A 13,984-nucleotide genomic window follows, 5' to 3' on the forward strand; every position below is an offset into this window, starting at 1 on the left:
ATTACTACAGTTTCACTGCATGAGTTAACTCCAATTATTCCCATATTTAACATTCAACAGCTATGACTTACGAACTCTGTTGTTCAGTGGAGCAGGTCATATGCTTGTTTCTGTGGCAATACATGTACATATTTGAATGTTGTATATACTCTGCAGTCAGAGTGGATTTAAATCACTCTGCATTCTTCCACCTCCACAGTGCACATCCACCTGTTCTTTAGATACAAATGCCACAAAGCACTATACATTTTATCAGGAAGACTTTTGGTTTCTAAACTAACTACTGATGTTTAATTATTGAAACTGCAGCATTTTAATCTTTATTTACCAGGAAATAACGAAAGATCATTCATTCAGATTTAATATAGGTATTTTTTTGTACCTGTCTGTTAAAGACCGTATTAATAGAAAGTAGACTCTATAATTAATAAAAATAATAGGATGAAAACCTACTTAAACTAAAGGGGAAAATGCTTTCAGTGTATACTATGCCATGCTCTTTCATTTGTGTTTCAACAAGCCCAAGAATAAGCATTTTCATTTCATAGGAAAAAAAGACTTATAAAAATGAATGCTGTTACTTTTCTTTCTCCACCCTAAACCTTCTCATTTATAGTGCTTCCTTTTGCAGATGAATGACTACAACATATTGGGGAATATATTGAAAAAAAATGGAAGAATCCACTTGTGAATGAGACTAGCATTTATAACAAACTATAGCTAGGAGCATGACAGAAATCTCATAATGAGTTAGATAAAAAAAGCAGCAATGTGTTAGACAAAAAAAAAACAAACCAACCAACCAACCAAACAAAAAAAACCCAGCAATGACTTAACTCTTGACTCTGTAAAGCAAAATGTGATTTACATCTGTAATGGGGATCACAGTACAAACGACTGCTCTTGGATGACCAGCATAAGCTCCTAATCAATTCATTAGGACACCACAAACCTGTAGACTATATGGTACTAGATACTAGTGTCTGTTACTGAACATATCTCTAAACACAAAAAACTTCAAATGCCTGGAGAAATATAAAATTCACCAGTAGGAGGTCAGAATAGAAAGACTTAGTGGAATATAGGTGCTTAAAAGGAAGGGTTGAAGGAAAGATCTCATCAAAACTGAACTGAGAAGAATATTTCAGAAAAAAACACCAGAAAGTAATAAGAAAAAAGAGATTGCTTTAAAGATAAAATGTTTACCAATGTATCGATTTTGAGTGAGAAAATACCTAGCTTTCAACTGGTTCCAAGTCCACAGTAAAAGAAAAATTTGAAGGAGAAGGACGTGAAATGCAAAAATTACACAATGTCACAAACCAGGCAAAGTAAGTACATTTCTCAGGCACTGAAATATTTGGAAAATAAAATCAAAAGACTCTGGAGAGGGGAAAATTCAGAAGCCAAAGTCATACTTCTTCAAGCTTTCCATTAAATCTGATAAAAATATAAAATGTATCTGTGCAAGCAGCTCATTGTTGGAGAATCTGTAAACTCCAAGGGCATTATAATGCAAGAAAAATTTAGGACAATTAAGGCAGAAGCTTTATTAATTCTGATCACAGTGAGAGAACATTGGGAAGCATCTCCCCTTCTGCTCTCCTGTTCTCTGACAAGTGAGGACAGAGACTCAACCTATACACTGTTTCAGAAAAAAAAAAAAAAAGAGGTAAAGATAAACAATTGTTTCAATGTTAGCAAAGACAGTCATCCATCCTTGGAGTGACGGACACCTTAAGGATCTTGCTAACTGCCATACTTCTAACAAGGAATTAAACAGTAAATAATGTGACAATACAGAGGCTTTTGGCACACCATAGAAGTGGCACATCCGGTATTGCCTTAGCTCAGAAGTGGTGAGTTGGAAACAATCACAGACTGTTAACTTCTAGTCAGATGTTCTTCTAGTTAGGATAAGGGTCTCAGTTAGACTCCTCAAATCTTAAATATTAGTAATTTTACCACCACATACTAATACCATTATTAGCATAACTTAAACTTGCTCTCTTTAACATCCACAGATTGCATAGATTTAAATAAAGATAGTCAATATTAAAATGTTATGTATTATTTCTGGATACTATAGTTAACAGCACATACAACAACCAAAATAGAATACACTACTACTGTAACTATATATCAATATATATATATGCTTTCATGCTAACCTAATGGCAAACTCTCCAGGAACCTCATTTACAACTACATGTGCCAAATTAGTAATATTGTCTGGACAAGAAAGAACTGCAGACACACTGGTGACAAAGCTAAGTGCCATCTTTGAAATCAAGTGTACTTATAGTTCCTGTAGCCCCAAGTTCCACTGCTGGAGGAGACAGCAACAGAGCAAGCTGCAAATGAAATATATTACACAGGCATCTGAAGAGAGCTGAGTAATTCAAGCTGTTGTACTTTGGTCCCTAAGGCTCCCACGTAGTTCACTAATGCATACTGGATTACGTGTAACTGTGCAATGGTTGGACTTGGTGAAGTTAGAGGTCTTTTCCAACCTTAATGATTCTATGATACATATGTCTTATTGCTAATTAAACAAAAGGAGCAGATATCGACAAACATTTCCATATATAGTTTTTGATTTATTTTTTTTTTCCTAATCTTCAGGAAATTTGGGCGAGTATCCCAGAAAGTGGAAATGCAGATATTCAACACAACCTACCAGTAATATACAGGGGAAGACAGTGGAAAACTCCTCATGTTAAATGTCATTTCATTGTGAAAAAGATCATAAAAATATGTCCTGAATCTTGAGTACATAAACACACAAAAAAAAAAATCCCAACAGAATAACAACAATTTATTTTTTATCAGTAGAAGATAAAGTCTTTAAAGTTTTAATTCTGAAAGACCAGATGGACACATATGGATTGTGTTATTCCAGAAAGCAAGTGCAAAACCAGGTTTACTTTAAAGACATTACTGTTATCCACTGCTTCCATCAAATGGAAATATTCTCCTGCTTGATACATTTTGCTAACATTTCCACAAAGTTCAGATGAGCAGTGCAAATATGATACACATACCATGCTGGATATTTGATTCACTATGAAGGCCTACACAGCTAAAGTTTATCCTGTTTGGATCTTTTCCTTCCTACATTTCTTAATTATAAGTTCAAATCTTCACACAGCAAAATACAACCTTCAGCATTCTGTGTAGTGTTTTTAATTAATATTATAATTCTATTTAAGCTGGCAACAAAATTCATTGAACCAAATTATAGACACTCGAGTTTGTTCACCCTGGGGAAAGAGGAAATGGGATTCTGAATGTTAGGGCTAGAAAAAATAAGGATGAGTAGAACATCAGCCACTGCTACACTTCTCCTCAAAGTATGTAGCTGCATAGCTTAAGGGTTTGAGGTAGCACACCAGTTTGTTTCTGATAGTAAGCTGACACTATTTACAGCAGCACGGCTTTTACAGATCCTGCTATCAATATGATCTTTCAAGTACCTCTGTAATGCCTTGGTTAAGCTTGTTTCTAATTTCACAGTCTTCATCATAACTACATTCTAGTAGACATAAATAAATCTTAATTATGTAACAGTCACCAGTAGAGCAGTGCAAAATGAAAGTCAGTGTGGCCACCTCTACGGATTGAATTTGAGAGGTACAACTTGAACTTGTCTAGTGTAGTCCAATGAAGAAGTTGCAGTTCACTTTTGAACATGTACTCTTTTCTTCAGTTAAAAAAAAAAAATACACAAACCACAAAGCTCCATAGAGATTTGACTCTATGTAAAACCAGACTGAGCAGAAACACAGCTTTGATGCATACTTAACTCTAAGTTTGAACTCAAGTTTCAAACTTATGGCAGGCACCTCTTTGTAAAAGCTCAATTGTAAATATATCCGTGTTTCAAACATTACATCATTGATGCTTGTAAAGTGCTTCAAAAACTTCAGATTAAATCCCTCCTGGCATTTTCAAGGGGTAGTGGGAGGAGAGAAATTTCAGCTTGAGAAGAAACAAATTCCAACTCAAGATATATAATGAAACTATTATATTCAAAATGAAGAAAAATACAGATCCAACATTCATCTATATTAAGCTAAAAATTACAGTGTTAAAATTAATCCTATTCTCTGGAGCAATAAATATGTTTCAGTAACTTATCTGTTTGTATGAACAATAAAGAGTCTTGTTTAAAAGTTAAACTACTCTATCTTCATCAGGCAAACCAAGTAAATGCAAAGAAACTAGGACCAATGGAAATGGAAGGAAAATCTCCAATCTAAACTTATGTATTCAAATACCTTAGAAGAACACTAAAAAAGAATTATGAAAAGTGTAGAAGCAGTGAAGAATGTACATGTGTCCCTCCCATTTAGGAAAGGTTCGTGCCAAACATGCAGCAACAAATTAATTTTCCAGATGAGATGTCTGCAGGTCCCTTCCAACCTAAATTATTCTATGATTTTTCAGAAAAAATGCAAAATACAAAAGAGAAAAAAAATCAAAACCCTGAGAATCAAAACTTTAATATAGCCTCTTACTTTTATTTTAACTTTATTCAGTAAATGCAGATAGGAAATTTGAAATTTGAACACAGTCAAGAAAGGAGGGATGAATTAGAATGTGTCAGGTGAGAGATGTACTAGTTGTACTTACAGGTCAACAAAAAAGGCATGGGTTTCACCTACAGTGGAAGCTGCACACATAACTGAGTACAATCTGCTGAAAGAATTACGATCCTATAGCCATATAGATATTCATAACATATACATGCAGACAGGTACACATTCATATGTATTTTTTTATGTATGAACTTCTTTAAAATGGAGAAAGAGAATGTAGTATTACATTTCATAGCAAAAGAAGTTAATTAGTCAAGAACCAAAAACCTGAACAGAACAGTCTTCCAGACAGATGGTCCAGCACTTCTTAGGCAGATGGCTCTACTAATTAGATACTGGCAAAAATAACTTTAAAGAAGATGGTTTAATTACACAATACAAAAAATTAACAACTACATAATAGTTCCTTTTTTCTTTTCATTATCTGTTTGATTTCATCTCTTATATCATGTATTTAAAGAATACTTTGGGGAGCTGGGGTATAATGGCAATGACTGTAATAATATAATGTCAACAAAGATGAATAATATTTGCTTATTGTTCACATCAGTCCAGCAATGGAATAGCTTCAAAATGTTGTGACTTGCTTGGCAAGGATGTCTTCCAGCCTGTCTAATTAGCTCTTAGTGAACATGGATGCCAGAGCCAAAAGCTGAGTTTAAAGAGGCCATAAAGAAAGTGTCTGGATCACAAATGCAAAGCAAGACTGTAGCCACAGAGAAGTACACCAGCAAGACATCAGCAGCCACAGAGTTAGCGGTGGCTTTGACGGTTACCAGAAATTTTAAGGTGTGCTTTGGTATAACGACATCCTGGCATCCAGTAATTATGTAAAGCCACTCAAGGAAGATATACAGCTCTCTATACTTCAGAAGAGGCATTTTCTCTGGATTCCGCAGAGTCATGATCCCTCATCCTTGTACATATGATTCCTGGAGCTGCCTGTCTGGCCAATAGGCTCCCGACAAAGAGTCAGCTTCAGAGAGTAATCAACCTCTCTGGGAAAAACTAGAGTAAAATATTAAATAGGGACTTCCTTTTAACATAGCTTTCCCTTTTGGCTCAACAAAAAGGAAGAGGAGCTGGTTTCTGGAGACTAAAGGGTTAGGCTTTCATATGAAGTGATAGGCTAGAAGCTTATACAGAAAGTCCAACACCATATGGACGACTTTACTAATTGGCTACAGTCACTACAGTATCTTGCCACCAACTACCACATGTAACAGCCAGTCCTCCTGGGATTAACATTATGTGTGTTTTCATTTGTTCAGAACCAGCTTTTACTGTTCATCCACAGTTAGAAAATTACAGTTTCTTATAAAGTAAGCAGTGTGAAGCATATGAAAATAAACAGCAACTTGTGCTCAAATTTTGCAGGATTTGGCATTCAGTAAGAACTGAGATCCCTCAATAGATATATCATCTCATACTTAAACCAACAAATGTATGAAGCTATATGTGGCTTCAAGAAGCTAATGTAAACTTAATTTTATTTCAAATATACTGGCCTGAAGTATATAAAAAAGCGAGAAGTATATAGCCTGCCAATTCATGAGGTAGACTGTTTTAATTAACTTATTTTATTGACTACACAAATAAACAGCTGTTAAAAATTGTCAGAATTAGTATGAAAAAAACCCAGTGTATCAGAGAAGAATTCAGAGTTACTACGATTTCCACAGGCCCTCAGTATTGGGCTGCTCCAGTGACTAACACAGAATTCTGCTCAAGACTGAACTCTCATGAATGCCACCTACCCATCCACCTGTGAATTCCCTTCTTTGTCTTCTGCAAAGGTTTCTAAATGTTACAAAACATCCATTTGGTTTATATTTAATCAGTATACACAGGTTTATAGAAGAAAGTGCCATTCCAAACCTGGAAGTTAAAAACTCAAAACTTGAGTATGTTCCAAACTAGGATTTTCAGTCCTGCTTCCAAAGAGTTATTAAAAAATAAACCCAAACTGTTGCACTGTGACTTTCAAAGTTTTGAATGTTCCAATCTGGAGTATGAGCCTTTTACAGTTTTTATGGATATTTAAAAACTGAATGCAGGATTGTACTGAAGGGGTATAACAACAAAATGTTCTTCCATTACCAAACTTGGCAGCCGTACAGCAGGTAGGAATGAGACTTCATAACATATTTTTAACGTACATTCTGAAATTTTACTACATACAGTAAATTTAATGTATTGAATAAATTATATGTGAAACCTTTAAGATTTAAGATCTGTGTTAGCACACTGAGTTTTAAGGCATTTCCTGCTTTTTTTGCAAATAAGATTGATCTTAGTAGGCTCCAAGACCTTTTCAAAGCAACATTTCTTCAAAATCTCCACCCCCCCCCCCCCCCCCCCAAACAGTGTTTTAAACTTTTAGGTGCTGATGAGAAATGACAGGGTTCTCTTTCATTCCAGGAAGGAAAAAGTATTACAATGTAATTTCACATTCCTCAACCTTCTAGGTTAAATAACAGAGTACACAGAATAGAGTCCCCTGGCACTGGAGTGCCACGAAATGTTGGTTTGGACCTTGAGCACAGGCAAGCAGAAGTTTATTTGCCTGTACACCTGCTCATTGCTGCTAAGATCCATGGAAATGGGCAGTAGGAGAGCACCAGAATGTGGGTCACATTGCTCCACGCTAACTTGCTGTTAGCTGTGCTGATGTGGGGATGCTGGATTAAAGCAGCGGCCTATCAATCAGCCCTCCTTACCTTCAAGCTACTAACAGTCAAGGAAGGTATGACACTTCAGAAGACTGTGCAAATCAAAAACCTTGCTGAAATAATTTCTGAGTGGCACAGCCAACATTCTATGCCTTGCCCCAGGGATGTCCAAAGGCAGCTGTATTACAGCTTTCAGATATGAGCTCACCAAAACAGATGAACCTGAAAGATATTGTGGAGGATGAAAACTGTAACACGTTCTAAGTCATAGTGAATAGCTGAGCCTATGAAAAAAAAAAATCTTTGTATTTCTATATGTATGTATATAATTTTGTACATAATGTTTTACTAGGAACAGAATAACAATTTTATAATTATTTGTGTTCATCTTTTTTAGTTATTTATTCAAATAGTTTTGCCATTAGGTTTAGTGATGGCAGGTTTGATTCCATTAATAATAATATCCATCTATCATTCCAGGAAAAATACTACAGTGACTTTACAATAATTGTAATTTACAGTAGTAAAAATATTATTAAGTTAGCCTAAAAATAGCATGTTACAAGACAGCAAAGAGACAACAGTTTTTGAAGAAACACAAACATACATCTTTTTCCATTAAATATGCAACCAAATCAAGGTAATTTTAGACAGATGAAAGCAGAGAGAAAGTAGAATGCAAAGTAAATGAAAGTAAAATGAAAAAAAAAAAAAATGCAGAAGTAGAAGAAATGTAAGAAGCAACAATTTACGCAGTTTGTCCAGTGAAAAGCCAGCGAAGAAATAAATGGTTCAACAGCAAAGAGACACAACCATGAAATTTTCTGCATCCTTCAAGTTAAATTGATTACAAAGGTGATTTTGGAAGATCAAGATTGCATTTTATCCTTTCCATTTAAGGATAACACACAGTTATATAAGACATTTAGCAAGTGGATAGGGCACAACGTAATACAGTAAGAAAAACATCAAATTTCCAAATGGTTGGCAACAGGGTTGATGGCAGCAAGACTAATAGTTCACTTATAGAAAGAATAAACAACATCATTTCTATTTTGTTATGTTTACTTTAAAATAATTTTATTTAATTTGACAAACACTAAAATAATCCAAGACACAAAAAGCAAGAATATGGAAAAGAATAAAAAGGAAAAGGGGCAGACAACTAAGTATCATCAACACATAGATAATACTCTGAGCCGCGGAGACAGGCAAAAAAAGAACAGACTGAGAAAAATGCTCATTAAACATGAAGAGCAAAACATGCTTATTAAAACAGGAAAGCTTGAACCTATAGCTACTAGGAAAATCACTGGGCCGTAGCTGCACTGTTAAATTATACAGAAATCAAGAGTAAGAAAGGCAAACAGGAGCATCAAGACTAAGGAGAGTATCTGCTCAGAATATGAAAAGGTCTTCAAGAGAACATCACATACTTCAGCTGCAATGGAAGGAGCAGCAGAAAAAGGAGGCCCATAATGCAACTTTAAATCATAATTCTGTTGTGAAGATTTGAGATAACTGTGAGGCTAGGAAAAAGCTTGAATGTTAGTTCATTTTTCTTTCTTGACAGAAATGAATGGCCTGAAGCAATGTCAATGATGCATAGAGCTTTTCACCTTCAGATTATGTATTAAACATCATAAAGGTTACTAATTAGTGGAGGTCAGTGACATCTGGCAACCTGGTATTAGCTATGTGAAATGAGATGGTCATTTCTATACAACTTCTAAAAGAAAAATATTCAGATCCAAATGAGTCATAATTAGCCATTTTTGCAGAGACAACAAAACAGCTACTTAGAGGAAAAAAAATACCCTGTTATATATGAAGATGTTTACCTCATTCCATATTACAAGGAATCTTGGAAAAGTAGATAGTCACTGAGACAATTATCATCATCATATTTTAACAATTCATCTCCAACTTTTCCTTGCATATTTCCCTCCCTCTTGACTTCATGTTTTTGTAGCTCTACTAAAGCTCTACTAAATCTCAAGTCTTGCAGCCCTTAAATGGTGAGAAAGTATCTCCTAAACTTCAGAGACATGCAGACATTTTAGTAACAATCTTACAAAGGGAGTCCAATCAAAGAAATTTATTTCTAAACCAGCTGTGTGATATTCTCCTCCTCATCCTCCTGTAGACTCTTTTCCATTTTTCTTGGTTTGGAACCCCTTTGATTGCTACATTGGAAGAGTAATATTGTACTTTGGTATTTTTCTCCCACAAGCTGAAAGCTCAGCGGAGGTAGCTATAAAAACCTAAATAAAGCTCATTCAACAGGATGCCAAGTGCAACTGTTAATAAGGCACTTCTATGCAGCCATGGGGCTTTTATTTCTTTTTGCAGATATCATCAGCTTTTCCCCATCACATTATACCTTCTTAACAATTTGTCCCCTGTTGGGTATGTTATATCTCTTAGCTTTTAACTGTGGTTTATATTGGATACTAATTTAGCATTATAAATAGGAAGTAACAAAAAAAAATTCACTACTAGGAATAATTTCTTTAAAATTCTCCTATGCTGCTTCTGGTGAAGTGAGTCCTTTGAAGTCAGTGTTCCAAATCTCAGAGCTTTACTATAGTAAAATACTTCAAAATCAAAGGAAGTTTTGTCTAAGAAGAACAGAGAAAAGGCTAGAAATTTTGACTGTTTTCAATATCCACTATAGAAAAGGGACAGCTTCTGCACAGTAGCTTATAATAGCAAATTCCCTTAGCATATGCCTGAAGAACTAAAGAACTTTAGAATTAGACCAAAGTCCATTGATTTATAGCTCTTACTTTCCTGTGAATAGTAAAATGGATTTGAAACTCAGATCAGGTTATTCTGAATGCATGTCTGCAAAGCTGCAAAGTCAGAAAGCTCCAAAAAGTCAAAATTAATTTTCTATTTTAAGAGTAATATATATCAAAGTAAAGATTTCTCACTATTCTTGAAGGAAAAAAAAATGAGGATAATCTTTATCTCTGTTGCAAAAAGAAGCCAAATCATTCACATAAAAAAAAAAAACACCACTGGATTTGTATCTGCCTTAAAGTGCAAGGAGAAATATGTTTTATTTTAAAACTATTAAATGGCACAAACATTTGCTTAGCATTTCTCCACAATATTCAGTGTGATGCACACTTAGGAAGCTCTAGGTATTATTAGCAGCCAAATCAAAAATCACAGAGTTCAAGAAATAAGACACTGTGCTTTTGAAAGATATTGTGAGATCTTAATGGTGATATTCTGACTAGTCAGTCTCCTTGAAGATTCTGTAACTTTTCCTTGCAGTGGAAGTTTTTTCCAATGGAAAATGTCTACTAAATTTTTCAATTCCTACTGAAATTAACCACTTCTTTTACTCAGCTTCAAGGAACACACAAAAACTCACAGAAAGTCAAAGACTTATGGTAAAACTTGCATTTAAAGACGTTTCTTTCACTTTGAAGACAGAATGGCTACTAATCAAAGAGCTGGGAAAAAAAACCCCAAACACTTAATGTAAAGATTTAAAGACAAAGAGGAAACTATTATTTAAAATGATTCTACAATGCAAACAAGGCTATTGCCTCTTCAGGGAAGATAATTTGAGTTCTAAACTCAGAGAGAACCAAAAAACTTTCCTGCAGTAACTTTTCTAGAAGCACACTTCAGCCCTGAATTTCCAACTGTTTCCCAGCCTACAGATTCTTAGACTGCCTGCCTGGGATCTTCAAGAAGACAGTAGGGCTCTGTGTAAAGTCACCTGCAGAACTAGGATACAAGTCTGTGTTAAAGGAAAGAGATGAATACTCACACTTTAGTTTTAAAATATATAAAACTGTCCTACAAAAAACAAGCAAGCATGTCAGTAAATGTTTGTTCCTCTTTGTGGCAAGGAAAACTGAGTGATCCTCATTTTTAAAACCCTGCTAGAGACATCCTTTTGACCTGCATGTTAACTGTGACCGAGAATCTACATAGCAAATTCCTCAAGCAGAAGAGGAACTTCCTATCAGTAACATAAGATAGGTCCTGTCTCACTGCCAGATTTTTTCAAGGACAATGCCCACATAACTTTTCAAATGGATTGAAACAATGCATTCTTCCCTAGCCATGAAATAGTACTAGAAATAGAAATGGTACTAGAAACCAGGCTGGATGGGGTTCTCAGCAGCCTGCTGTAGCTAAAGATGTCCCTGGTCACTGCAGAGGAGTTGGACTAGATGACCTTTAAAGGTCACTTCCAAACCAAACCATTCTATGTTTCTATGACTTTAACAACAAGAACTGCAATACCAATAATAGCAATATTAAAACAAATTATAGAACTCTACAAATGGTTACCCCAAAAATAAGATGGGTATATGCTTCATTTTAGAGCATTAACAGCTCTAAAGGTTCCTCCCTACAGTTGGAATCAACTGCTAGAGCAGAACAGTCAAAGCACAGTTGTATTAACAGAATATGAAAGCACCTAAACTAAAATAATGTAAATGTAAAATAAAGTCTGTCATACTAGTAAATGAAAATAGGAAAAGGAAGACATAGGGTTTTCGTCTTTACTATTTTTCATCATTTTCTCCTACTCCACTCTCTCAAATCCTCCGCCAACTAACTGCTGCACTATATTAATGGCAGCGAGTAATTATTTTTGTATTCATGAATTTAATTCCTTCCTTCCAGACATATCAGTGAACTTCTCCATAGTGGAATTAGCTCACTAAACGTGCTAAGTAAATTAGTACATTTTAACTAAGCAGTCTAGTATCCCACCACATAGCTCCTAACGCTCACATGAGCAACTTCCTACATACATTAGTCATAGCACCAATAAATACAAACTTGTCTCAATAAATTGATAGAGTAATGCATGTGCAATAAATGTTTTTAATATCAGTCTAAATTACATACAAAATCATTTGATGTGCTAGCTGCAATTTATTTTCCTGCACACATTATTTTTCTAGTACAGATGTAGCTTGTTGTGTCTTACTGCAGAAAGAACGCTAGCTTTCCAAGCGGGAATCTCAATCCTTTGGTTGTTCTGGTTTTAATGAAGAGAGATTGGTATCTCAAGAATCTGGCAGATGTGATGCAAGGCAGAGCACAGACAACAATTCTGACTTGGTAACAGTCTAAGCATACTTAAAATGCATTCTTCCAAATCCCTCCCACTGTCCCCACCACAATAGCATCTCTTATCAAAGTTTTGATTTTAGGAGGTAGGTTCTCCACAAATCTTAATCTGTTCTGAGTCAATGGCAAACTAAAACACGCACTTGTATAAAATAAAACAGTGGAACAAGTCAAAACTTTCAATGGCTTGGTGACTTTCTGCACACAAGAGGCAGATGTATTGTGCTGCACAGGGAGTACAGAGGGAATTTTTTTTCATATATTAGCACAAGTGAACACATTTTTAATTTCACTTCCCATGTTATGTTTCATGCATGATCCTCAACCTAAACACCGCAAGTGAAAGCACGAGTGGACAAAGAGTGAGCACTAGCTAATATTACTGGCAGTCACACAGAGTAAGTGTGCTGTGTCTCTGAGGGAAGAGCATCCCACTATCCAGGTGATTATGAGCCCCAGTGAGCAGATAAGGCAAGTGTCTTTTCATCTTTTCTGAGAAAATTACACACTGTAGTTGGGAAGAATCCTCAACTGGAGAGAGATGTAAAAGTTCACTGTAAATACCTACACAGGGACAGTGAAAACACTGAACTGTTGAAGAATTACACAGAGATAAAGACATCTGCTAAGATGATCTCCAGGGACACTGCACGACAATACTACGCTCAAGACAGAAGTCCTTGGTGATGTTGGTAGCAGATGACTGAGCAAAGGAAGAGGAAAATGATCCAGTGTTGTGTTATCTCTTCCTGTGGTAACATATGGGAGCAGAGAAGCCAACAAATGAGGTTTGTTCAGGTCATCCTTTGGGAAGCAGCTAACTCAAATAGCAAATAAATATATTTGGTCTGAAACAAATTGCAATAAACTTAACAGACATGGCTATAATTAAAGGTTAAAAGGAATAACCAAAAACAAATTTGATCATCAGGTGTTGTACAAAGAAAAGTGGTACGTCATACAGCATCTTCAAAGGGACTTCTGGAAACTACTTACAGAACTTTATCCTGGCTGGGTGGCCTATAACAGACTCCCACCATGACACCTGCCTTGTTGGCCTTCCCACTGATTCTTACCCATAAACGTTCAATCCTATTGTTAGCATCACTAAGTTCCAGACAACCAAAGCAATCCCTAACATACAGGCCTACTCCACCCCCTATCCTTGCTGGCCTATCCTTTCCAAAGAGTTTATAGCCAACCAATGCAGCATTCCAGCTGTGCAAATCATCCCACCATGTTTCCATGATGGCAACTATTATGGCTTTCCTGCTGCACAATGGCTTACAGCTCCTCCTGTTTGTTGCCCATGCTGTGTGCATTGGTGTAGATGCACGTCAATAGGACTATTAATGCCTTTGTGTGGTAGAAGGTCTAATTCCTATCTGAACATTCCCAGGCACTGCCATGATTTCTAGACCATCAATATCCCTGTGTTTTGGCTATCACACAACACTCCTGTTCCCTGCCTCTACTGAGATGGCAGACCAAAGGACCTTGCTAGTACATTTTTCCAGCAACATTCATGTGCTGCCCCCAGGCTTCTCTCCAGTGAGCCTAGTTTTATCCCTTTCCCCCTTCAAATCTAGTTGAGAGCTC

At 35.9% G+C, this 13,984-nt stretch overlaps 1 protein-coding gene across 1 annotated transcript in view; it reads right to left on the reverse strand.

Annotated features, from left to right (window-relative positions):
• The window catches only part of LOC103781806 (semaphorin-5A-like), a gene marked incomplete at its 3' end in the record, with an annotated part of 41,069 nt that extends 27,437 nt beyond the window's left edge, over window positions 1-13,632 (reverse strand). Inside the window, exon 1 of the mRNA XM_008949530.1 lies at window positions 13,462-13,632. Coding sequence (XP_008947778.1) covers window positions 13,462-13,632 — 171 coding nt within the window. The remainder of the gene's footprint in view (window positions 1-13,461) is intronic.
• Window positions 13,633-13,984: the final 352 nt, after the last annotated feature.

Source organism: Merops nubicus, unplaced genomic scaffold (genome assembly GCF_000691845.1).
Source record: "Merops nubicus isolate BGI_N331 unplaced genomic scaffold, ASM69184v1 scaffold17781, whole genome shotgun sequence".
Classification (NCBI taxonomy): Eukaryota; Metazoa; Chordata; class Aves; order Coraciiformes; family Meropidae; genus Merops; species Merops nubicus.